The 25782-nt window shown below is 45.1% G+C and overlaps 1 protein-coding gene across 1 annotated transcript; it reads right to left on the bottom strand.

Annotated features, from left to right (window-relative positions):
* Window positions 1-8442: 8442 nt before the first annotated feature.
* On the bottom strand, window positions 8443-23611 carry LOC106833746 (latherin). The gene is made up of 9 exons (XM_014845083.3): window positions 23419-23611; window positions 18812-18925; window positions 17483-17627; window positions 15731-15835; window positions 14655-14804; window positions 12827-12908; window positions 12132-12195; window positions 10871-10950; window positions 8443-8673 (listed from the first exon to the last, which is right to left on the bottom strand). Exons 1-8 carry the CDS (start codon window positions 23594-23596, stop codon window positions 10910-10912), a joined length of 879 nt encoding a protein of 292 aa, XP_014700569.3. The 5' UTR covers window positions 23597-23611; the 3' UTR covers window positions 8443-8673; window positions 10871-10909.
* Between the last annotated feature and the right edge of the window lie 2171 nt (window positions 23612-25782).

The raw sequence follows: 25782 nt of genomic DNA, 5'->3' as shown, positions 1-25782 counted from the left end.
TCAGAATTTAGGCGTGCCTATCAAAAGTATATTTATGCTGCAGCTAGAACCAGATTGCGAAAATTTGGGGCATCCTTGAAATCAAGACCCTTCTAATGAAGGCCCAGCCGAGGCTTTCTTCTAATGGCCAATGTAATTCCCCTCAGGCTGACAGCAGTTTGATAGGACCCTTAGCCACAAACAAGAGTACAAGCTGCATTTCTGTCTGACTATATCTTACTGAAAAATGGGGTGCCACCACATTTTTCTCCAACTGTATTTTAGGAGTTCCCCCCAACTTGACAATTATCAAGCCAAGCCCTCAGGACACAAAACAAGCTTGGTAAGATTCTGCTGTTCTATGTAAACATTTACGGCCTCTGGAAATTTTTGGTGGAAAGGTGGAGCCCTTGACTCTTTAGAGATTAAAGATTTTTTCTTGTTCCCTGGTTTTGAGGCTGAAAAAGAGCCCAAAATTGGCCACTGTAATTCTAAATTATCTTGGGTTACCTTGCCAGCTGTTTACAGTTATCCCCATTTTATAGGGCTTTTCCCAAGGTGGTTAAACAAACAAGGTAATTCTTAGAGAGAGCTTCTTACGATCAGTGACAAACTCAGTCCTCAAACAGCCAATTTTAACAAATAAAACAGTCAGACGTAAATACAAACAGACACCAAAATCCAACACTCTGGGACTCTAACTCAGAGCTCAGGACTCTACACCATCCTTTTGGGTGCCCCAGAGACTGTAATCCATTTATATTGATCCCACTATCCTAGCCTTGAGACCTTAACCCAGCAACCAAATCTCACCAGTGGGGCCTCTAACTCACTATCCTGACAAGATATTAGAGAATTTTAGGCACAGGCAGGTTTTCACAAGGTCGCTCACCCAAATGACGTCTGATGCTTGAGCTCTTTACAGACACAGAAAACCCCGACAGCAGTGAACCAGTTTCCAGATTCCAGGTGAAGTCCTTTACCTCTTTCCACTCTGGTACATCACCCTCTTAACCAGATGATCTCTCCCCTCAAAGAGGGGGATCCCAGATGGAGAGGAAGGAAGTTGTCAGTGGTGCACTCCTGAGGTGACTTACCGTACTCCAGATGTGAGCCTGTCAAGGCGCTAGAAGTAGGTTTTTCTCTGCCATCCATAGGGAGCATTAGGAAGCAGTTGGCATCCGCATGTGACAGCAGGAAGAGCATATCCTCTAGACAAAGGGAGCCTCAGACTCTTCTAGGGACTTACCTGACAGGTCACTCATCTGAGGTTGACTGGCCGTGAGCTGGACTTAAAATCCCACCAGAGTCACCAAGTTTCTCATACCACGCAATGCATGTGATCTGCTCACCTCAAGACAAAAGCCAATAGTCAAGAGGCAAGATGGTGGCAGAAAAAGGGCATAATAAAATAAAATTCACTTAATAAAATAAAATGCCACTTAATAAAATTATTAAGTGATAGGCTAGGAAATCAGAAGATGGGGAGACTAGTGTCCTAAAGAACCATCTTAAGGAGGGCACAGAATCTTGAAGCAGTTATATAGGCCAGTGGGTTATAGGGGAGGGGGTTAGGAATGTTGACCCTCTGGTATCACAGAGTGGGAGTCATCACACCAGATCTTTGAGTTGTCATTTGGTGATGACTATCAGCATAGACTCTCTATCTGGGGGCTCATCACCTTCTTAAGGAACTCAAAAGAACAAAGTTATCATCTTATCACTGCTGGGAGATACACATACAAGCAGGGGTCATAAAACCTACAGCAGGAAGATCATCTGGAGGGTGCATATCCAACTGGGTTAGTTAGTCAGAGGTCATTCAAAGTTACAGTATGGTTTTTTTTTTACAGTATGGCTTCCCTTTTGTCAACCTGGTGTTGAGCCTGTATCAAGTCTTTCTCCTTGCAATGCACATTGGACCTCAGCCTCCATCATAGGAAACTAGAGAAAGAAGAGTCAACTTAACTCATAGCAAGCAGAAGTAAGGAAGTCATAAGGATCAGAGTAAAAATTAATGAAATAAAAACAGAAAAACAATAGAGAAAATCAATAAAATTAAAATCTTGTTCTCTTAGAAGATTTAGAGATCAATAAATTTAGTTTTTCAACTTTCAGTCGTATCCATCATAACGTGCAGAACCAACTGTAAAACAAGCCCCAATTTTTTTCCTCTCAGTCAACTGTCATAAAGAACAGCCACATGAAGCCAAGGTGTGCATCGAGGGATAAGAAGCCACGCAGCACAAGAAGAAGGTGATATGGTGATGTGTAAGAAATATATATTTGGTCTTTCTCTACCCTTCCTGGCACATAGCTCCTAAAACTCGTAATTTCCTGTAGAAGAGCCACAGGGGCGTATGTATCTCTTCCATCTGGCTGTTCCTGAGTTATATCCTTTCATAAGAAACTGGTAATCTAGCGAGTAAACTGTTTCCCTGAGTTCTATGAGCTGCTCTCACAAATTACTTGAAACAAAAGAAAGGATCATGGGAACCTCTGAAATACAGCCTGCCAGTCCGAGGCATGGGTAACAGCCTGGACTTGTGATTGGCATTCTAATCAGAACTAAGGGGCCACCTTGTGGGACTAAGCCCTTAACCTGGTGTCAGAAGTATGTGAGTTGTAGTATTCAGAGAGCACTGTGTGTAATGTAAGTGAAAACAGTAGTGTGTTTTTTCTCTACAAAGAGTCAAATACATCTGAGTCGCCTACTCACACAAATTACTTGTGACTTCACGACCTGCTCAGGCCCAATCTCTTACATCCTGTTTCCAACTGATGAAGGATTGCTGCTGTCCATGCCCAATGTTAAGACTTGATAGATCAGATTATATGTAGTCCATGAGGGACATCTCAGGTTGCATGGTTCTTTCATGTGTCATGGTTACATATTCATCTCTACTAGGACTCGGTTCAAGACAGGAGCTGTTTTTCAAAATCCAAACAATTATCTGAAGAACATGATAAGGCTTTTCTCCAAAGCCCTAGAGGTCTGTGCTGTGTTTCTCTTATTAGAGTTTGCCGGAACATCCATAAAACATCCTCATGTGCCATAGATACTTTAAAAGTATAATTGGTTCTGCCCAGCTCATGAGGAGCCAGCCCTGGTAGTCTAAGTGGTTAAGATTCAGCTCACTCACTGCTATGGCCTGGGTTCCTTTCCCCTTCAGGGAACCACACCGCCCTGTAGGTCGGTTGCCATACTGTGGTGGCTGCATGTTGCTGTGATGCTGATGCTGTGCCACCAGTATGTCAAATACCAGCAGGGTCACCCATCATGGACAGGTTTCAGGGGAGCTTCTAAACTAAGACAGACTAAGAAGAAGGGCTGGCCGCCCACTTCAAAAAATATTGGCAATGAAAACCTTATGAAAAGCAGAGGAGCATTATCTGATATAGTAACGGAAGGTGAGAGAATGGCACAAAAAGATCAAGCAGGATTCTGGTCTGCCGTACACAGGGTCTCTAGGAGTCAGAATTGACTCGACAGCACTAACAACAAGGTCATAAGAACAAAGTGGCAGAGAAGCTGGCACTGCTTGCTAGAGAGCCTTCTCTAGCTCTGATTCCTACTCAAAACTGGTGCCTTAAGACAGTAAATACGTCAGAATAGCACTTTTAATTGTGGTGTATGTTGCCTTAAAAATTAAAATGGCCCATGAAGCTTTGTGCCCTTTTGTAAAAATAGGCATTACAAGGGCTCAACAACTTGTTTTTAATCTTGGAAGGGATATTCTTCATGCTCCAAACCATTGTACTCCCAGAAACTTCATCAAGGTGGTGGGACCCTGGGTCTCCATGAGATTTTGTCTCACCTTCCTGCTCATGTGTATTTTACTATTGCATTTAAGTGCTTGCTGATTCCTGCTCATCGAGTCTAATCAGCATACTGTTAACAATGTATTGCACAAACTTGATGTTCTGTGATGTCAAGAGGATCAGGATTTCTGCAGAATACTTTATGGTGGAGAGTAAGATTGTTGACTGGCCCCAAAGAAAACTATGAAGATGTGTTGAAAGCACCGCCAAGTAAAAATGAGCTGATTCTGATGGTTCCTACAACTTGGTATAGGGGAAAAATGGATTTCATCATAATAGTGCATCCTAGGGGCCAGGGGCTACGTTGATTCTAAGGACAGTGAACAGTCATGTTAAATGGGAATAGGACAAGTATTGTGGTTTTTTTAAAGTGTGTCTAGGCTACATCCTCCAGTTATTTAATGAGATACTAAACTAGATGTTGCTCTGAAGGGAGCTTTCAGTCCATCATGAGATGACTTTATGTTAAAGAGATTATCCTGGATAATCTAGGTGGGACTAAATTCAGTTAGTCGGAAGATCTTAAAAGCAAGGCTGAGGGGAGGGAGAGAGACAGAGAGAAAGACAGAATGAGAGAAAAAAAGAAGAAAAAGGAGGAAGAAGGGGAGGAGGAGGATGAGAAAAAGAAGAAACGTTTCCTGTAGACAGCAGCAGCAGCCGTTGGTCTTCCATTCTTGATGGCTTAATTTAGGGGTTTTGGTCTTGCTTAACTAACCCCCATAATCATGAAAGCCAATTCCTTATAATCGCAATCTCTCTCTTTCTCTGCACTAACTCTGACTGATAAAAGTATTGTCATCCTTTTGTTTCTCAAGTTTAAATGATGGCCTTTGTCTCTTCAATGCCCCCAGTTGCTTTTGGTTTACAGCTATGTATCAAATAACGACGTTTTGGTCAACAACCACATATACAATGGTGGTCCCGTAAGGTTAGTACCATTTACCCTAGGTGTGTAGTAGGCTATAGCATCTAGGTTTGTGTAAATACCCTCTATGATGTTAGCACAACAACGAAATTGCCTAATGACGCATTTCTCAGAATGTATCCATGTCACTAAGTGATGCACGACTGTATTATTGTGTTACAATAGAAAGCCCCAGGGGTTTTCACTTGGCATTTCCTCCCAAGAGAGCTCTCAGTCCATGGATCCGAGAGCCAAATGGGTTCTCTGCCAGTTGCCAATTATGTCTGTTTCAGTTATACATTAAGGAACTGGGGGAATACTCACACAACGGGTCCCCATAATTATCAGGCCCACTCTGTATCAAACTTGTGCCAAAACTCTATTTATAACTCAAACACCGTAAGCCCGCTTTGACTGGTGTATGATAAAGCTATTTTGGATTCCAGGAAAATAGCATATATTCAGGGCCAGTATTTTATATGCCCCAAAGTTTTGGGTATTTTTCCACAGTGCACCATGATTCTCATAAATGTCAACAGGCCAGTCTGGGAGAGACTTGAAGAAAGATTTACGACATATGATATGGCAATACTGCAGGATCCTTTGCCTCCCCTTCAATCAAGCGGTTGCTGATTTTGAACTGGATTGTGACAGGAAATTGGGTGAGAGGCTCTGACTCTCCATTTTGGTAATCCAAGTGAGGTTTTTGGATTCCAGATTTGGAGATCTCCCTGATCAAGAAACATTTGGTGGAGGGACCATCTATTTCCTTTCTAGGGAAACAGTGATCAGTTAGTATTTGCCAAATATTCCGATTGCCAACTCATCTTTGCTATCCATTACAATGAGCATGCCATCTTGTTTCTGCAAGTTAAATGCTGTCCCTTGTTCTCTGTTATTCTTATATCTCATCATCCCCATTGAAATCAGGGAGCCCCTCTCAATGCAGCATTTCCCAGGCAACAGAAAACAGCCACCACAGAGCTTTTCAATATTAGAGATGCTCTCCTCCCTAGCGTGTTTCTCAGTTTCTTAGGGAAGGGATTGTCCTTTGGATCCTCTCAGGAAACGTAATGGTGGGGGTGCATGCCTTTGCAAAACGTACGTCCACTCTAAGGCTCCCACTTCCCTAGGCCTTTGGATTCCTTAACTTACATTAAACCCGGGAAATTCTGGCACTTTAACCTGTTTGAATGAAGGCCAGTGTTGAGTTCAATTTGCAGTAATCAACACAGTAAATTGTTAAAGCCATTTTCAGCCGTGTGATCTAATATTAAATCCAGAATCTTTGGTAAATGTACCCATCAACTAATTAGGAACAATCCAGTGTTATAGTCTATCTTCCATGGTCTATTTAGAAGCAATTGCTATAGGTATTACCCATGTCTGCTGATACGAATTAGCTAAACATTGCAATTTTTGAAGGATATACATTTTTTTGTCTTTTATTCTTTCGGCCTGGAGCCTACTGGGATCTGATCCTAGCTATGGGTCTAGTATCAATAAAGAGTTGAGTTGAGTTGGTTGGGATGAGTTGTGAGGAACATGAGCATCACCTCGCAAAGAAACTGCCCAAGCTGAAGTTATTGGAGAGTACTCAGGGAAGGGAAGGCTAGTCCACTCAGAAGTGGGAGGGTGGGACACTTCTGCTCACAAAGGAAACTCAGAATGACTCTGGAATTGAGGATTCTGAGCTTTGTTTGAATTCACACAAATGTTCCAATTCCAATTCCCAGAGCCCCAAACCTTCCCAATTAGTGGCTTAACTTTTATAGGAGCAACTTGGTGAGGCTATGGATTTAATTCACACTGGAATTATGTAACCCCATAGTTAAATTTTATTTCTGATTTTCTGTGAGACCAACCTTGCAACAACAAGAAACAAATGGTTCTTTTAGGATCACCATAGAAACACTCTGATTGTCTGGGTGCCGTGGAGACTTGTTTTCCGCTTTCTGTAAGTACTCCAGGATACTCAGAAGCAGCCATCCCATCCCAAGTCCTTGTGGACATCATAGATGCCATAATGATGAAGTTCAGCAGCCACCAGCTTCCCTAAAACAATTGCTCCAGAAAAGCCCTCCATCACAGTTCAATGACAGGTGCTAATTTGATGACTTGTGATGCCACTGCATGCCACGGGTCACTATCACCTCATTTTTCACTGGGAATAAAGTCAGAGCACTGCATTCAAGCCCAAGGATATGACCAAACTAATTCTGGAATGTCACTTTTGAGAATCTGGTTCTTGGAACCACTCTTGTGACCAAGTACTGTATCAGTCAGGATCTGGTAAAAAAAAAAACACACACACACACACATTTATTTTAAGAAATAATTTAATATAAAGAAAGAGTTAAATAGTACTGGAAGACTGAGAAGGCAAAAGCATAATACTGACTTATCACACACAGTAGCTGTAAGGGGTAGCTATCAACTCTAGGGCTGGGGAACAAAGGGGCTGGAAGAACCTACAAGATTTTAGAAAGGGACCTGGGAAGATTGGATTCAGACTGCTGAGGAGGAGACACTGCTCAGCAGCTTCTAGTAGCTCAGGATCTTGGAGGCTGGTGCAGCATTCTGAAGGGGCATGATAAGGCTGGTTTGGGGAGCATTTTAAAAAATCAACTTGTAAAGTCAAACCAACTTTCCCTGATTGAGTGAAGAAGCATTGGCAGGTGATGCTTAGAGGAATATGGAGCAAACAGGAAAGAGGTGCTTTCTTTTCTCTCCTTCAGCCTTGCAATCTCCTTCTAGTAAGGACTATTGGCAGACCCTAGCAAGCAGCAAACCAGCAAAGGCGACATTGTCAGGCCCTCCATATCCACGGATGCAGAACCCACACATACAAAGGGCAAAATAAGTGACTTGAGTATCCAAGGATTTAGATATCTGCAGAGGGACCTGAAACCAACACCCCATGGATACCAAGGGACAACTGTATGTGGTTTGCAGCATCCCAGACCCACCATCGCAAAGCGGAGTACAGAAATATGAGTTTGGAACCAAGAGACAAAAGCTTAATAACCAACACAGTTTATTTAAGAGAGTAAGTGATGGAATGTATCTAAAATGCTCAGAATGCCAGACATGAATCAAGGTACTGATGAGGAAGAAAGAGAGGAGGAGGAGGTGGGGAGTAGGCTGGAGTGGTCATCTAAAGTGTTAATTGCTATTAACTTGAGAAGCATGAACACTTGTTTTCACCATAAAAGAGGTCATAGATGACCTAGGGCAAGTTCTATTAAGGAGTTGAGGGAAGAAGCCAGATTATCCAAAACTGAGCAGTGGATGACGGTGAGAAAATAGAGGCAGTGAAGAGCAACATGTCTTTTGAGAAGTTTGGTGATGCAGGGAAGAAAAATGGGGTTACCAGGGCCAAGATAAATTTTTTCCCGTAAATCACAACTTTGTAGGCTGCTCCTGCCTGAGAGTACCTAAAGAACGAGTCCAACACTCTCTCTTCACAGTGAGGAGACTGTGGGCAAGAGTGGGGAGTTCCCAAGGACACAGAACCAGTTCAGAAAACATCTCAGACAAGACAGGAAGGCTAGTTCCTTAGTTTTGGGGAAACTCCAGGCCAGAGTGCTCACGTATTTCTGAGATAAAAGCTAAACTACCCAAGCATCCTCCCTTGCATTCCAAAGTTTTGTCATCATGAACGGACCCACCACCATCTCTAGCTGTTGTTTTCCCCCTGCTCACACGGCGCTATGGAAGCAGGAAAGTCCACATTTCAGGGCTGCAGAAATTTATTATGTTAAGATTACAGGGAATCAGTACAGGGATTCTGGAGAAGATTTACAGGGAAACAGCCTCCATAGCCAGGAAAGTAGAGGATCTTTGAGTCCAGGGCGGGTAATGAAACTCCAGGCAGTAGTTGAATAATCGACAGGAATATCTACGTAAATGGTGGCCCGCAGTGTGGAGGGCATTCCAGGAAGGAGACCAGTATGCAGGACCTGACTCTGCATGAGATAATCAAGATATTAGTCAACTTTGCACCCTTTCTAAGGAGGCTGTAAGTCAAAGCCGAGAGCTTCCCCCCTCCCCCACCTCGTTCACACTTGGACTGCTGTCCACTGTCCATGGTGCTAAACCAAATTTCTGTCCGGACCCCCATCCACTGCCTATCCCTGGATGACAATTTCTGTTCCCTGGACACTCATCAACTAAAATGGAGCCTCCCCTCCCCTTGGCCTATTTCACAACACAAGGATGCAAAATATTACCAGATTCCCTAGTTAATCAAAAGACAGGTTTCTTACTTTTAATATTGGAAACATCCACATTTCTAAAACACTTTCTAACCACAACCAAGTATGTCTGTGGACTGAGTATGATATAGGGGCCACAATTTGGGAATTCTTTGATAGAGGGCAGCCTAGCTATTATGGTGGGGATAAAATGAGATGCTTTAGGCCTTTAAAAGTTTTCCAATTGGCAGCGAATTAGCTTAGTTCGAGCTACACTGTCCAATGTGGCAGCCACTGACCACATGTGGATATTGAGCACTTTAAATGCAGCCAGTCCAAACTGAAGTGTGCTGTAAGTATACAATAAACACTAGATAGCAAAGACTTAGTTTGAAAAGTAGACTGCAAAATATTTCATGAATAATTTTATGTTGATTCCACGTTGCCATGATATTGGATACGTTGGGTAAATAAAATATATTACTAAAATTAATATGATGTTTCTTTTTCCTTTTAAAAGTGTCATTACTAGAAAACTCAAAATCACATATGTATTCGGTGTTATACTTCTACTGGACAGAACTGATTTGGATCATTCCATAACTAAGCTAATCAACCCAAGGACATAGATTCAATAATGATGTTGGCCACTCAGTTTCTTATGTCCCCTGTCACAGACTGCACCTTCTTTGGTGGCTCAATACATCGCATGCACCTTTGTCTTCAGAAAGCATGTGTACAGTTCACTACAAACCTATCCTACCCCCTTGAGGAAGATGCCTCCATCCCCCATGACTCCTACGACCAGTTACCCAGAGCTTCTTCCCATTGTCTAGAGCACCAGGTCCTTTCTACCTCCTGTGCATTTGCACATACTATATCCTCTGCTTTCAATGGCTTTTCCCACAAAGAAACTCTTAATCATCCTTCAAAATCCAGTTGAAATTCTGCCTCCTCTATGAGGCCCTCCTGGAAATCCCCTGGAAGGACTGCTGGGTCTTGCCTCTCCACTTCCACAGAACCTTAACAAGAACACCTTACTGCACATAAAATTGCCTGTTTATTTGTCTTATCCCTTACTAGGTTGGGGGCTCTGGAGGTCAGGGGCCAGGTGTGATTCATCTTTGTAATCCTGGCACCAGGGATAAAACAGGGAATAAGATAAAGTCCTTGCCTTCATGAAGTCTACATTCTAGGAGGGGAGACAGAAAAGAAACAAGTAACATCATAGGAAGTTAGGTAGTAACGAATGTTATGAAGAAAAATGAAGCAGAATGTGGCAGTTGTGCCTTTTTTAAGAGATCTGAGATGATGACACTTGAGCAGAGTGTTTTCAGACAGACCAGTTGCAAATAAATACATATAAATGAATAAAGGCATCTCTTTTTATAGAAATCCTCCTCTTTTTCATCACCAAGTAGCATTCTTGCAAATATACCTCCTATAACTGAGCTCCTTCCACACTCCAGCCATGTTGCCCTTCTTTCTTTGCTTCAAAAAGGAAAGTTCATTCCTGCCTCAGGACTTTTGCACATGCTCGTGCTGCTGCCTGTTATATTCTTCCCTGGGTCTTGGCACAACTCCTGCCTTATCATTCAGGACTCAGCTGAAATGTCTCCTCCTTCAAGAGCCTCTGCCTGCCTATACTCTCTTAATTTGCTGCCTCTCTCTCTGCTCCTACTGCAGTCACTCTCTCTCTCACATCCGCCTACTTTGTTTCCTTCATAGTACCCACTTCCCTCTTGAATTTGGATGACTATATTTACTTCTCAGTTCATTGTGAGGATGCCCAAGAATGATCTGAGCTCCAGGAGAGCAGAATCTTTGTGTTGCCCATGGCTGTATCCCTGGCATCTAGCACACAGTAGAAGCTTACCTGAAATTTTATAAATGAATGAATGACACATTTATAATGACCCTAAAGGCCAGGCACCATCACTAAAGAGGGAAATATGTGCTGGTTTCTCACCAAATTGATACAAATGTGGCTCCTTCACTTTGGGTATACTTAGACGCTGAGGTCAACGTTCGCACGATCCAGTATCAGATCTAGAAGGCAAAATGGATACCTCAGACTGTGGGAATGAGGAAGGATCAGAGAGGCCAAAGGAGTTTCTCCCTGCTCCAGCTGGGGACAGAGCAGGGTCATGGAATGAGCCAAAGGCTTGGAGGCAGGAGGATGGGGCTAGAGTCTCTGTTTTGTCATTGGTTGTCTCTGATCACTTCACCAACAGTTTTGTGTTGCCTCATCCATACATTGGGAGCAACCACTCCCTCCCAAGCTAATCACTTAAGAGCTGTATATTGAAATGAGACAGTGGAAAAAGTTGGCATTATAGCAGTCAGAGTCCCCATTTGCCTGGAAACATCTTCAAAGTGGTGCCTAATATCAGCAGAGCAAGGGTGTTGGTCCAGCTACCCAACTCACATTTACGTTGAGTGAACCTAGGAACCAAGTTTTGGGAGCTTCAAGTCTCATCCAGATTAACTGCCTCAAGCTTCCTACTTCCTCAGTAGTGAGCTCCCTGTTAACAGAGGTGTATGGCAGAGGATAGAAAATTGCTTTCTGGGAGAGCCACCTAAAGGAAATTTAAAAAGTCTAACATCTAGCACTTGGTAGGACTAGTGAATATCCAGTGAATGAAGGAAGAGTCCTTTCAATCCAGCAACTGTACTGGTTTTCAGATTCCTGCCAGGGGCCTGAGATGCAGAGATTCAATCTTGCGTTTGTTGCTTTGGGTTCTGGCAGACGTGGAAACTTTGAGTTCTTAGTGGTAGAAACTACTGGAAGGAGGCAGTTTTTGTCTGGGCTGAAGCCAGGCCAATTTTCTGCTCCTAATGCAACATCATACAATTTAGGTGGAGGGTACAGGACTTATTGGGCAGCTTTCCTCCCCCAGAGAAGCCTCCATTTATATTTCAGCTTCTCTTGGCTTTGGACACCAGAATAGAAGTGAAACCAGCATGTACTCAGCTGGTGGTGGAGGTCCACTGGCTGGTACAGGCACAGCGCTTAACCCTGGGCGTGGCACATAGGACTCCCTCAGCAAATGACAGCTGAGTTTATTAGGATTGCTGTTATTAGGGACCATTCTGCCTCAGCAGGGAAGGGGGTTCTGGTCTGGGAGAAGTGTCAGGGTGAGGGAAGGGGACATGTGATGAAAAGGGTAAAGGAGCAGTCTGAGCTTTCTCCTTGGGTGGTATTGTCCCTTCCCACTGCCGGCACTTACTAATCAGATTATTGACCAGCTGCAGATCCAGGTTGGAGACCAATGAATTAAGGGTAGGACAAAGCTGAAAGACAAGGAAATATGCAAGGGTCAGGAGGAGGACTCTACCAATGGAGCCTAAGTGGTGGTAGTCAAAGTAAGTTCTCCTTCTGAGCCAACCCATTGTAGAAAACAACCAGGTAGAGAGTTTTGGAGGATTGACTGCCCTGGGGTCACACAACAGCTGAGCCATTTGGCAGCTATATGACTTGGTAAGTCATTGACCCTCTCTGCAACTTTTTCTTTAGTCTGGAAACTGGAGATGCTATTGTTACCTAGAGTATGAGATTGTTAGGAGGATGAGATGAGAAAATTCACACAAGAAACTTAGCACCGTGTCTGCATGCTTAGTGATGTTAGGTGCTAATTTCATGATTACTTATACTTATCTTACAGATAAGGAACCTGAGTCTTGGAGAGGCTTATCAAATCACCTCTGGTCACATGGATGCTGATTTTGACTTGAAGAATGAAATAATGTCTATGAAGTACTTTACCAGTGCTTGGTTGCAGAATGGGAGCTTAATAAATACCACTTCCTCTCTCTCTAACTCTCCTTCCTGGGAGATATTCCTCCAGTTTATTAAGAGGATCCAACCCACCAAGCTCTGGTTCTCAGACTCAAAAACAGAAGTGATCTGGGTTTGTATACTTACTTCTGCTCCCAAATCCTCAGTTATGAAGTTTCCCAGGGCGTTTTCTATGGTTCCCAAAACAGCATTTACCGTCAAGCTGAGTCTAAATAAAGAGTGAAAGAAGTTGGTAGAACAGATTATTTTTCCCAAACTCTCCTTTCTTCACATCGGTTCTTTGCTCAATTGGGCCCAAGTTACTCAAAGTCCACTCCTTGTTTCCACAGCCCTCCATGACTCGGTCTTGCCCTTCTACACTGACCTACCTCTCAGGGCTCCTTAAAATTAATGTTTCAATTTAAATCACCTCTCCCTCATCACTATTCACATCATTCTCTTTGTGCCTATTTTGTTTCTCTTTCTTGGAATGCCTTCTTCAGCTTCTAGCACCCTTTTAGGTCCAGCCAACTGGCTTCCTCCAGAAAGCCCTTCCTGACTGCTCCAGCCAACTCTGAGGTCTCTCTTTGCTGTGCACTTTCCCATTTCTCTGATTATCTAATGCTCCAATAGAAATTATCTCCCCGGCCGGGTGGTCATGCCTTCATGGAAGGAATAGTATAATATCATCTTCAGTTGGGGGAGATGAGAAAGAAGCAGTAAATAGCAGTGTAAGGGTGTCTTCGTGTACCTGACTCAATCCCGAATCCTTATAGTTTAGGGCACGTCTGTCTAATTCTCAGGCAAAGGGTTTGTGTCTTTATCCTATAAGGAGCTTGCACATAAATCAACTAACCTACCACTTCCAGTCTCAAGTCTCATATTTCACTTAAAGGAAGGACTTGTTTTCTTCAACAAATCAAAAGACATGGGAGCAGTATTCACAGAGTTTTCCTAGGGAGAGATGGCTGTGAGTCAAGGATGCCATATCTGGCCTGGTTCTCTCTTATGTTTGAACATGAGAGAAGGACATTACCAGATCTGCAAGGGCTCAGAAAGGATTATATACTCAGATCTTTCTTGAAACAGTGAGCAACTAGGAGATGAATCAAAATAAAGAATTCATGAATGGAGAAGACAGGGTATAAAAGGGATTGGTGATGACCATTGGATTCAGTTAATTGTGGATTTCGGCCTAAATTTTTAAAAAGTGGTACAAAAGAAGATTGTAAAAAAAGATATTGTAAATTTAGAAGAAAACATTAAAACCTTGGTTAATTAAAAAGGGCAAACCTCTGAAAACAGGTCCTGTGAAGAGGAAATGTCACAGACTAATAAACAAGTGATAAAATCTTTGCTCTCCTGGTAGTCCAGAAATGAAACTAACGGCATCCATGGGACTTTCTATCCACTGAAGAGAAAAGTTGTGAAGATGAGCACAGCTGGTGGTGATTGGATGTGGGGTGGAATTGACCAGTGCCAGCTGGACGGTGTCACTTAGTTCAGTTCTGTTGGGGAGGGTTGAGATAAGTGATTGGGCATGCCTTAACACTATTATATGCCTTAAAGCTTAAAAGTTGCAAAACTGTTCATACTTTTTCAGTAGTTTTAGGAATCTACAATAAGGAAACAATTCTATTTTGGGGAAATCTTCCTGTACCAAAAGTTTCAGGATTATTTATAATAGCCAAAGATTTGGAAATAACCTAAATGTCAACCATTAATCGAGTGATCCTGCTTTCTTTCTCCTCAGGACTATTCAGTGAACGTCTTTTCATGTCACTGAAATTATTGTTCCTATAATAAATGAAATTTTAAATTAGCCTAAAACTCTATTTGTAAGACACACATCCCCATTTGCACAAAAGGCTGATTTGGGAAGGTATTGTTTTCCTAGTGACATCCTTCAGGTGAGCCCTCTTGGGGGCTTCATCATGATCAGCTGGACACGGAGAGAGAAAGATGGAGAACTCACGGATTTCCAGATTGGAGCTCTATAGCCCTAGGTAAGAGGCTGCAATGCCCAAAGGCGAGTCGGTATTTGCCATCTTCGTCGCTCTCCAACTGAAGCTGGACTCTTATATCTGTCCGCACGTAAAGTGTGAGGGGTTCAAGAATCAGGAGCCTGTTGGAGGGAAGAGTTAAGGCTGGTGGGAGAGAACCTCAGAACTTACTACACCCTCATTTGTTTCTAGAACAAGGGTTCCCCGTGTTTGCACAGAAACCTCAATATCACCCTGTTAACATCACTTCCTCATTTTTCAAAAGAAATTATTTAGGGCTGGAGAATGGGAGTGGCTGTCTCTGAGGAATGCATCCACCACTGGTTAAACCAGACAGCTCTGCATTCGGGCATCTAACTGATACTCACCACCTCTGTCTTGGGGGGCAGTTAGAACGGAAAAGGTTGATTCTATGGATAGCATCCTATCAAAACTGAGAATCTGTGACCTTGGAATGTACTCTTTTAGAGGTCTCGAACTCCACTGCCTCAAGTGCCAGGCTTGAAGTGGAAACAAATGAAGTCGACCAGGGACTAATTTCACAGAGAGAGGTGGAGGTTGTGATGAACCGAAGAATGCCTACCCTCTCTGAAAATACACCATGCAGGCCAAACAAAACATACCTATGGGCAATCACCAGACACATCTAGGCAATGGTGCCAAGGAGTGCTGGGGTCTAGAGCAGGTTCTGTGTTCCTGTCTTGAGTCACATTCCATCAGAGCTGAGTGGGCTCATGAAGTCCAGATAGACGAAGGTGGGGGCTCTCAGGATGAAGCAGGGGGAGGACACCTGCTCAAGCCCCTGCTTTCCCTAGAGTGGCCCCCACGCCAGAAGCATTCGCGTACTCTGCAGACTCCCAGTTTTACATGTAGGGTGACTGAGGTCCAGAGAGGGTGGGGATTTTGCCTCGGCCACACAATGAGTCTTCCTGAGACTGTGTGGAGATCCTTTAGTTATGGCTGCTTCCCACATCCCTGCACACCTGTGCAAAAGGAGATGGAGCTGTACGTGGAACTTGCTGTTATGTAAAGTAGAGCTGTTACTTACTTTAGATATACGGACAATTCCAATGGTATCCATATGTCGATCCCCTTGCTATCAGGAGAAAACTCAAGGGAGAGTTGAAGGAGTCGAGCGTCTTGCAACTTGATCCTGGGTGAAGAAATACACAAAGGGGAAAAGTTGAGGCTCCAGGTGCAGGTGGATCCACCTTTCTGTAAAGGCAGGTCCCCTGCAGAGCAGAAGCTGATTGTATGCAAAGCCGGTTACTCACTTACCAATCATGTAATTTATTGCACAGCTACTATGTGTTATAAGCACTGGGAATACAGCCCTGAGCAAAAAGAATCTCTTGCCTTGATGCATTCCAGAATAATCCTGTCCAGCCCTTTGACCAGTGCCAAGCAGGCTGGAATAAATGAGTGAGTAAATAATAAGTTAAAGACCAAAAGCCATAGATAGTACATGCTTGGGGAGAGTGTATATGTAGAAAACAATAAGCGCAGTAAATGAATACATATCGAATGTGCCAGGTGATAGGTGCTGTGAAGAAAAGGCCCTGCAGAATCAGGTGATAGAGGGTGACATTGGCAAGAGTAGAATTTTAGACAGGGGAGTCAGGGACAGCTTCTCAACGGAGAGAACATTTGGGCAGATTCATGAATCAAGTGAGGATACAAGTCATGAGGAGAGACAGGGGAAGGAAGGTCCAGGCAGAAGACAGAGCAAGTGCAAAGGCCCTGAGGCTGGAACTTAGCTGGCGTGTTTGAGGAGAAGCAACAGGCTCAGTGTGACTGGTGGGCAATGGGTGAGGGGAGGATAGTAGGAGAAGAGGTGAGACAGATAATCAGGGCCAGATCTCATGGAGCCTTGTGGGCCAACAATAAGGACTTTGGGTTCGGTTCTGAGAGCAAACAGAGCGTTTGGGCCAAGGAGTTATGGAGTCTGTCCTACTTCTTAGAAAGATTCTTCTGGATACTAGTGGCAGAGAATGGAGAGGAGGAGCTTGAAGTGGAAGCAGGGGGATCCAGGACAGTAAGTCAGGGGGAAGATGGTGGAGGCTCAGACCAGAGGAGGAGGAACAAAGGCTCAGATGCCTGGGTGTGTTTCGAAGGCAGAGCTGGCAGTGCTTGCTGACACACTCGTACAGTGTGAGAGGAAGAGAGGAGCCAAGGGCAGTGTCAAGATTGTTGGCCAGAACACCTGGGTGAGCGGAGCTGTCGTGAGCTAAGATGAGCTAGGTGGGGGAGGAGCAGACTGGAGTGGGGATGAGGGTGGGGCTTAGCAGTTGAGTCTTGGACACATTTAGACAAGTGAGCTGAGACACTCTGGTGGTCAGATAGCACTGATTATCATGGTTACCACGTTATCATTGTAGAGGATGTTGTTATTGTTATCACCCATTGGAGGCTTAGTGAGGGCAGGGATCTGTGCAAGAATTTTACACATATTATTCACTTAATATTCACAACAGTCCTCTGGGGGGTAGATGCTGTAATTCCCCATTCCCCAGGGGCAGAAGTTGAGGTTCAGAGAGAGGAAGAGATCGACAGTGCTCCCAAGATGATGAGCAGCCATTCTCTTCCCAGACAAAGGGCCTGAACCCCCGTCTTCAGCACCTCCTCAGCTCTTCCCTCCACCCCCAGTGGGGACTTCTCTCAACCAGTGGATTTCAGGCCTTCAGAGCTGGAAGGGCTTTCACTGACGGGAGGATCACTGCAGACTCAGAAATGTGGGTAGAGATCTAACCGACAAACCAGGACAGTCTGGACCTGTGGGTGGTGATCAGAGGCCACTCACTCTGCATTGCTGGGCCCCAGGAGAGGGCCAACCAGGATGTTCAGGAGGCCTGTTACTTGATCGAGGATGGTGTTCAATAATCCTTCTAAGTTAATTGCATTCAGGAGAGAAAGGAAGTTCCCGTCGAGGAGTCCTTGGGTCAAAGCTGAAAGACATGGGCCCCCAAAACCCAATTAGACATTTAGATGCCAAAGATTCTGAGACACAACCCTGACCTCTGAGTGTGTCCCACACGCAGCGCTTACTCTTCATCCATCTGGTCTCTCTGGCCTGCTTGGTGCTGGACCAACTTCCAGACACAATCATTTGGCAAAGATTCACAGGGGCCCACTATGTGCCAGGGCCGTGCCAGGGGATGGGCTGCACCAGCAAGAACAGGCAGAGCTCTCTGCCCTCGTGGAGCTGGCATCCTAGTGAGGATGAGGAGAGACTGACGATAAGGCATTGAGTAAAGGGACACGAGGAGATCCGTTCAGGAGATAGGCTGGCTTCAAAACAGTCAGCAACTAGCTCGGCCTGCACACTGACAGATCAGAAAGGACATCAGCCATAGCTCTGTAGCCTGGTCCTGGGGCTCCTGGGCTATGCCAGGTGTTAACTCTTTGGATTTTGGTTGGTGAGGAGTCTGGAGTCCTGGGGGTGAAGCTGGGGTGGTTGGGGTGATGAGGGGGAGCAACCTGGAGTGTCTCTGTGCAGGGGCTATTTCCCAAGGAATATAGAAAACAATCTTCACTATTTTAATCACCACGGCCATACTGGTACTTTCTGCTGCATGCTATTTCCATCTATGAGGGAACATTAAAAGGCAGAGTGAGGGACTGAGAGTACTGGGTGAGGGTGCTAATTTATGCAGGGAGGGCAAGGATTGTCTTTCCACAGATGGGACATTTTAGCAGAGACCTGAAGGAAGGGAAGGAGCCATGTTGATAGTTAAAGGAAGAGTGTTTCAGGCAGAGGGAATAGCAAGTGCAAAGGTCCTGGGGTGTGCTTAATGTGTTGAGGAGGTTACTGCAGCAGGAGGGCAGTGAGTGAGGGTGGGGTGGTCGGAGAGGTGAGCAGGGGCCAATCCAGGTAGGGTTGTGTCCTTTGGTGGTGGGTCTTAATAGATGAAGCAGAGCAAAGGGACAGGAAAGAAGGGCATCTTGGGAGAAGTGGATTAAATATATTAAGGTATCGATGATCAGAACAGCTAATGATTAATGGTGTTAACTGTGTCCCAGGCATTATGCTAACAAGAACTTAACCCACATTGGCTCACAGCCTGGACTTCTAGGAGAGGCCTATGTGTCTGGCAAGGTCAAGCATGACCCAAAGGTAGGACAGTCTCACCATCGGTGATCTGGGAAGAAACTTCAGGTGGGATCTGTTGAGCAGAGGACGGGACAAGGAGCCCACAGAGGAGAACGAAGAGGCAGGAGACCTTCAGCATCTTGAGTGATGTCCCTGTGAGGGAATAGGGCAGAGAGGGTCAGTGGTGGGGTCATTCTCTGAGCGGGTCTCCCCAGGGCTTGGATCTGGGGTGGTCAAAGAACTCATGTGGACCCATTCTACAGATGGGGCCGCTGAGGCTCATAGGAGACATGCTTCTCCTCATAGTACAGAGCAAGAAACAGAGGGACCAGCCCAAGGCCACACAATCCATACTGGTACCCAAGCGAGGTGGACATACACCTTTTCCTGTAGGGACACAGCCTTCTGTAGGCTGCTCACTGCCCCTGTGAGAGGCTGCGCAATGTTGTAGTTACGAGAACAGTCTCTGAATCCCTCCACCTCTTACCAGATGTGGGATTTAGGGCAAATTCCTCCACCTCATGACATTGTGTGCAGGACATATTCTCATTCCCCAGGGAGATGTTGGTGGTGACGTGCACTGGCTTCAGAGTCAGACATGCCAGCTCTGCCACCTGCTTGCTGAATAACTTTGGCAACACAGACCCTTAGAGTTTCAGCATTCTTATCTGGAAAATGTGGATGATACGTACCCATCCCTTCTCCTCAGCCTCGTCTTAAGCACTGAGCACAGCACCAAGCACATCAGAAGTGTTCCATAAATGACTGCCATTATGCTATGAGTTTTATGGTCATGATGATTCTCATTTGGTGATTCAAGGACTTATCTTCCTGAGTTGGTGGGAAACGGTAGGCTCAGCAGCGTGGGCATGTCCCTCTGGCTGAGAGAGGGTTAGTCTAGAGCATGTGGAGACTGTGCTACAGTTTGCAGTGCTTCTGGGTTGGGACCCTCCATTTACATTATGTGTTCCCTGGGCTGGGATTGGTCCTCAGGACCTTGACGCTCACCTCACATCCCTTGATGGGACAAGGACATTCATGCACTTTTGGTGGGACTTCCTGGGGTTTCAGCCAAATGACACTGCAAACAGCCCTTACTGGGATCTGAGACTAACAGGTAGAAGCTGGCAGGGCCCAATGCTCTCTTTAGACACCTGACAGATTCAGGACAGTCCCTAAGCCCATTCCTGGTCACTAATCCTGTGTAAAGTTACCCTTTTGGTTTAGTATTTTAACTTTGATGGTCTGTTTTTAGACAAGAAGAACAATTAGAAAAAGATACATACAAAGAAAGAAAAAGGTAAATAAAAATCAATCCTCAGAGATAACTTCTGTTGTCTCTTCTTTCAGAAGTTTTTCTTTATATTATGCATACATGCACATGCATTCATGAAACATTATGAAAAACCTCGATTTTCCTGCCATGCTCGCATAGAATTACTCGGTAAAATAGCAGCACATCATGACTATCTTGTTACTTCCTTCTCTGCAGAATAGTCTAACGTGTGGATTGACCAATGTTCATTCCATCAGCCTCCTCCTTTCGGCATTTCTGTTATGTGTAGCTTCACGTTATCATTCCAAACGACACTGGGATGATCACACCTGGGATTTTTCCTGACTCACCTGCCACAATACCGACCTAGGAAGCATTTTCTGGGAATACCCAGACCTGAAGTTGTGTTTGTAAGGGTACAAGCATTTCCTGTGTGGAACCTCCTCATCCTATCCCTGAGCCTCAAATGAGTGGTTACAAAGTCCCACTGAGATCTCAATTCACATTCCAGCTGCAGAGTTCTGGTTTGGGTCATGACAGAGTACTGACTGACCGTCCCACTGAAATCCACTAAAAGAATGGAAATATATAGAACAATGGTTTGAGATATTGGTGAGCAACAATGCAGGTACAATTTGAGAGCCTATTGTTCTTGAGAAAAGGATATCACTCACGGTGAGCTCTGAATTCACCCCAACTTCTGCCTGAGGTCGTTTCCCAAATTGCCATATGGGGAAATAGAGTCCAAGCAAAAGGGCCTGTCTTACGGGACTGAGAAGGCAGAAATTGGAATCTGGGGCCTTTAGAGTATCTGGGACTTAAGGAGCAAAGTCTCACAGAGGAAGGCGGCACAGAGAAGGGGCCTTGAAACAGGTGGACAGATGTCCTCAACTCACTGGACTACTCTTCAGCTCTCCTGTGCAGTGTGAAACTTGCAATACTGTGATTTATAATAAGAAATATATATTTGCTGTTTGTCCCTGTTCCTGGCACAGAGCTCCTCAAACCCTTGGAATTTCCTAAGTGACAAAAGCAACAAAGGTGCCTTGATATTCCTAAAAGGCCCTTTCAACCACACCTGAGTTTATGTTAATAAGGTGGCTTTTGGAAAGCACCTGAGGAGGAAGGCTCATTGCCAGTGGAGCCAACCACGTGATAGAGGGTTGGAACTTTCCATCCCACTCCCTGAGCTCTGGGGAAGGGGAGAGGGGCTGGATGTTCAATCCATCACCAATGGCCAACAATTTGATCAATCATGACTGTGTGATGAAGCCCCATAAAGTCCCAAGAGGACAGGATTCAGAGACCTCCTGGGTTGGTGAACACGTGGAGATTTGGGGAAAGTTGTGCACCCAGAAAGCATGGAAACCCCAAGTCTCTTACCACATACATTGCCCTACACATCTCTTCCATCTGCCTGTTCCTAAGCTGTATCCTTTTATAATAAACCGGTAATCTAGTGAGTAAAACGTTTGAGTTCTGTGAGCCGCTCTAGTGAAGTAATTGGACCCAAGGAGGGGGTTGTGGGGAAACTCTAATTTATAGCCAGTCAGTCAGAAGCAGAGGTGACAACCTGGACTTGCAGTGACATCTGAAATAGAGGGCAGTCTTGTGGGAATGAGCCTTTAAGTATAGAATCTGATGCTATCTCTGGGGAGATACTGTCAGAATTGAGTTGAATTGTAAGACACCCAGCTGGTGTCGGAGAATGGCTTGGTGGTGTGGGGAAATTCACACAGTGGAGCTGGTGTCAGAATCATTAGACTTTAAGACTAGAAAACATTCATCAGAAAACAGCAGCTGAAAGTTAGAAAGCTGAGCAGAGATTTCAGCATCTCTGTTGCGTGGTACTGGGGAGACACTGGTTAGAGTTCTGGTTGGAGTTCAGACCCCACTGAGATGACACCTTGAGCTTTCAGTTGACAACCAGAAGACTGCTGTCTTCTGGGAGAAAGGACTATGGCCCAGAAATAAAGGGTCCTCCTGAGGCATAAGAACAAAACCACAATAATTCCACCCTAATAAAACAGAAATCTAAGCCTCAGCAGGACGAAAGCAATCCACTTATACCCTATCTTTCTGCTATCTCCCTTCCTCCTTGGAAAAAGACAATATCATTCAGAGCCTCTACAATTTTTCATCATGATGTCCAGCATCTAATAAAACCTTACAAGGCATTCTACAAAAAAAAAAAAAAAGACAAATGAACTAAAATCCAAGAAATTAAAATACGCAATATAACAGACCCACAGGTGATTCAAATATTCAAATATTGAGCAAACAATAGGGCAAGCAGCCCACAGACGATGAGAAGGAGGCCTGAGACCTTCCACATCTTGGGGTAGGACCTTTGCGGATCCCAGGTAAATAGGGTCTGTTTCAGGGCCACTCTGGGAGATTCTCTACAGAGCTGACGGAGTTTCAGGGGGCGGGGAACCAAAGGACTCATCTAGGCTTCTTCCTACCCACCCCAATAACCATTTTACAGATGGGAAACTGAGGCTTAGAGTAAGTTACGCTTTTCCTGAGGCCACCTATAGTTAGTGACTGAAACTTGTCTCTCCTGCCTTTTAGTTGTGTATACTTATCCTGCGCCTCACTAAATAAAGTTACTATAAGGATTCAACAAGCATTTTGAAAACTGCTTAGCCCAGTGCCGCTAAATGGGAGCTAATTTTGGATGGGCAAATTAACATTTCTCTTTATCCCTCCCTGGTCCTGATAGTGCCTTTGGAAGATTCACAGACTAACACAACCTGAAGAAGAGTGTGGCCAGAGGGCATCTGTGGATGCCCAAAGAGTGCTGGGAGTCTATACTAAATCCTTGCAAGAGCCCTGTCCTATGAGACAAATATTGATACTCCTATTTTAAAGAGTGGAAAATGGAAGGTTGGAGAGCAAAGGGCACTTGTCCATTCTTCCCTCTTTCTTTACAGAAACTTTTTATTTTTGAGGGCAGAAATGGGCCTAACAAAGAAGCTTTCTTTCCCAACCTTCTTTGCAACCGGGGATAGTCAATGAGATATAAATGGAAGGTGTAGGCTAAGGCTTCTAAAAAAGTTCTTTAAGGTGGTCGGACCCAGCTTTTGTTTTCTTCTCCTGCTTTTTCCTGATTGGATATCAGACATGATGTTTGGAGCTCAGCAGCTGTTTTATCAGCATGAAGATCAAAGCCACAACCTGGGGTAGCAGAGGGAAGAGCAGTGTAACAGCCTACCTGTGGATCTCTCGTCATTATTTAAGCCACTATTTTTCACGTTCTGTGCTAGAACCAATCACCACTTGCAACCGGTACATTTAACAAAATCTTTACTATGGTTTGGCATCTGGTAAAAAGGCAGGTTGCAGAGTGTCATTACATTGTGCTCACCTGGATTTCTCCTGTGTGCTGTAGAGATGCCCTGAGTCTCCGTCTGTTGATTCCCGATGGACTCTGCAGTGGGGCAGACTTTATAAATGGCCAGTGACCTCGTTGTTGGGGGAGATGTGGCACTGGATGATGGACAGCCAGGAGACTGAGGAGAAGCCCTCGTTCTTACCACGCCCATCCAACACGTCCAAAGCAAACATTCTTGCATAGAAGGCCTGGGGGCATTAAAGGAGCAGGGACTCACTTTAGCCACTTGACGCATGTGTCAATAACCTACTTCAAACTGCAGTCATCAATGTCACCAAACGCAGAGCTGTGGAGAAGCTGGACAGCACTGAGAGAGTGGCGGAGGGCACCATGTTCGTGGCTCATTCACCTTCCGGTCCTGTTCTGAGCTGGTTTCCTCATCTGCACCCTGAGTGAGGTGGACCCAGGGACTGTGAGGGAGGAAGCCGCTCAGTCTGCCCTGCGTGGAGGTGAGGGAGGGGGTGTCTTATTCAGGGAGCCTTGAGTTCTAGCCTGACTCCACCCATTCTTGCTGTTTGACGCTGGATAGCTCCCATGCCCTTTCTGGGCCTCGGTTTCCCCATCTGTAATAACAATAGCTGACATTGACAGGCAATTTTCACGAACGCTTGTGGAATCCTCCTAGCATCCTTATGCTATAAAGATTATCGTTAGTCCCATTTTACAGGTAAGGAAACTAAGACTCAAGACAGGAAACATTTTGCCCAAGATCATAGAGCTAGTCCACAGCAGAGTCAGGATTGGAATCCAGTTCTGCCTTGTGCTGAAGCTGGTAGCCTTGACGCCAGATCACATACCCCTCCTCAGAGCTGACCCTCCTTGTTGAGTGGGAGTCTCATTCTCTATGGCGCTCACAAGGCGTGTTCCTCGAGGCCCCAAGGGTAAATCCTCCCCATCATGTGCTCCAAAAGCCAGGACCCACTCAAGCCTCAATTTCAACAATGTATTAAAACATGTATTTCAGATAATTCAAATAACCCATGTTTCTAAAGGAATATTTTTAAAATAAAGAAATGTGTAAAGAAAGCACTCTCTCTATCTAGAGATAAAGCCTGCCAACCCTGTGGTTCATTTCCCCACTAGTCTGTTCTGCGTGACTAGATACAGACATAGATGTCGACAAACGGTCAGCCAGCTACCTCTTCGCGGCAGCTCCTCTTGAAGGAACAACTGAGCTGTATACTTCCTTACCTGCCACGTCAAGTGATGCAAACATTCTGGGGAATTGTCAGCCAGTCCCACGGACTCACACCACGGGGACCGTGTCATGCTGATCTCTCACCAGCCGTCGCTAAATGCAGCCCAAGTTCACTGTCTACTCAGTGTTTTCCTGGAATGTCCTGTCCCTCCTGCCTCAGGACCTTTGCTCAAGCCGTTCCTGTGGCCTGCCTGGAAGATAGCAAATGCTCCATACATGTGTGTTAAAAGAAAGAATGAGTGAATGACCCGTTCTTTGAAGACTTGCTCTAATCTCCCCCTTACTGAGAAGCTGTTACACATTCCCCTGGTAGAAGTTGGTCTCTCTCTGACCCCAAAGCTGACATTTGCCCCCACTATTCGGCCATAGGTCTGAGGATATCAGCTTCTGCCCCTAACTTGTCAGCTCTTTGGGGCTGTGTCTAAGTCTTTCTGTCTCCCCAGGCCCTATGCTACATCTTTGCACATCTCTCATTTCGTCCTCTCCTAGCCGTCTGAGGGTGGATGTTCTAACACTCACATTACGGGCGAAGAGGCCGTGCTCCGAGCATCTGAGCAACGTGCCCCAGCCTCTGAAAGAGCCAAGATTCACACCCAGGAGGCAGGCCCCAGAGCGGAGCTCTGAACCACAATTCGACTTCACGCAGTCCGTTTTCTACCTACTGATGCGTGTTAGACCCACAGTGCCACTCTAACTCGGTCATTTGAAAGCAGGGGTTCCCAGCAGACGTTTCCGCTCAACCACCCCTGAAACGTCACTGCAGACCTCCTCTTTGTAGAACGAGAACAAGGAAGGCCAGGAGAGGAGGCTGAAAGGGCAGGCAGGGGACAGGTTCCAGGGCAAACACAAGGCCAGGCTTGGAGTCTCCACTCTGGGAGGTTTTCTTTTGTAATAGTCTTTATTTTTTAGAGCAGTTTTAGGTTCACAGCAAAGCTGAGCAGAAGGTGCATAGAGTTGTCATATACCTCCTGCCCCCACACCCACGCAGCTGCCCCCGTTATCAACATCCCCTCCCAGAGTGGGGCATTTCTTATAGTGATGAACCCACACTGACACATCATTACCACTCAAAGTTCATAGTTTACATAAAAGTTAACTTTCGGTGTTGTACGTTCTATGGGTTCGGACAAATTATAATG

This window comes from Equus asinus, chromosome 15 (assembly GCF_041296235.1).
Source record: "Equus asinus isolate D_3611 breed Donkey chromosome 15, EquAss-T2T_v2, whole genome shotgun sequence".
Lineage (NCBI taxonomy): Eukaryota > Metazoa > Chordata > Mammalia > Perissodactyla > Equidae > Equus > Equus asinus.
This window is presented reverse-complemented; position numbering and strand designations above follow the sequence as displayed.

Bases quoted from the DNA above. Each gene is read 5' to 3' on its own strand.
- LOC106833746 (XM_014845083.3), bottom strand. From the start codon at position 23,596: ATGGGCGTGGTAAGAACGAGGGCTTCTCCTCAGTCTCCTGGCTGTCCA. The intron at 18,926-23,418 runs GTGAGCACAATG...ATTCCCTCACAG, and splicing joins AGCACACAGGAGAAATCCAG to GGACATCACTCAAGATGCTG. The intron at 12,196-12,826 runs GTAAGTATACAA...CTTGTCTTTCAG, and splicing joins CTGAGGATTTGGGAGCAGAA to CTTTGTCCTACCCTTAATTC.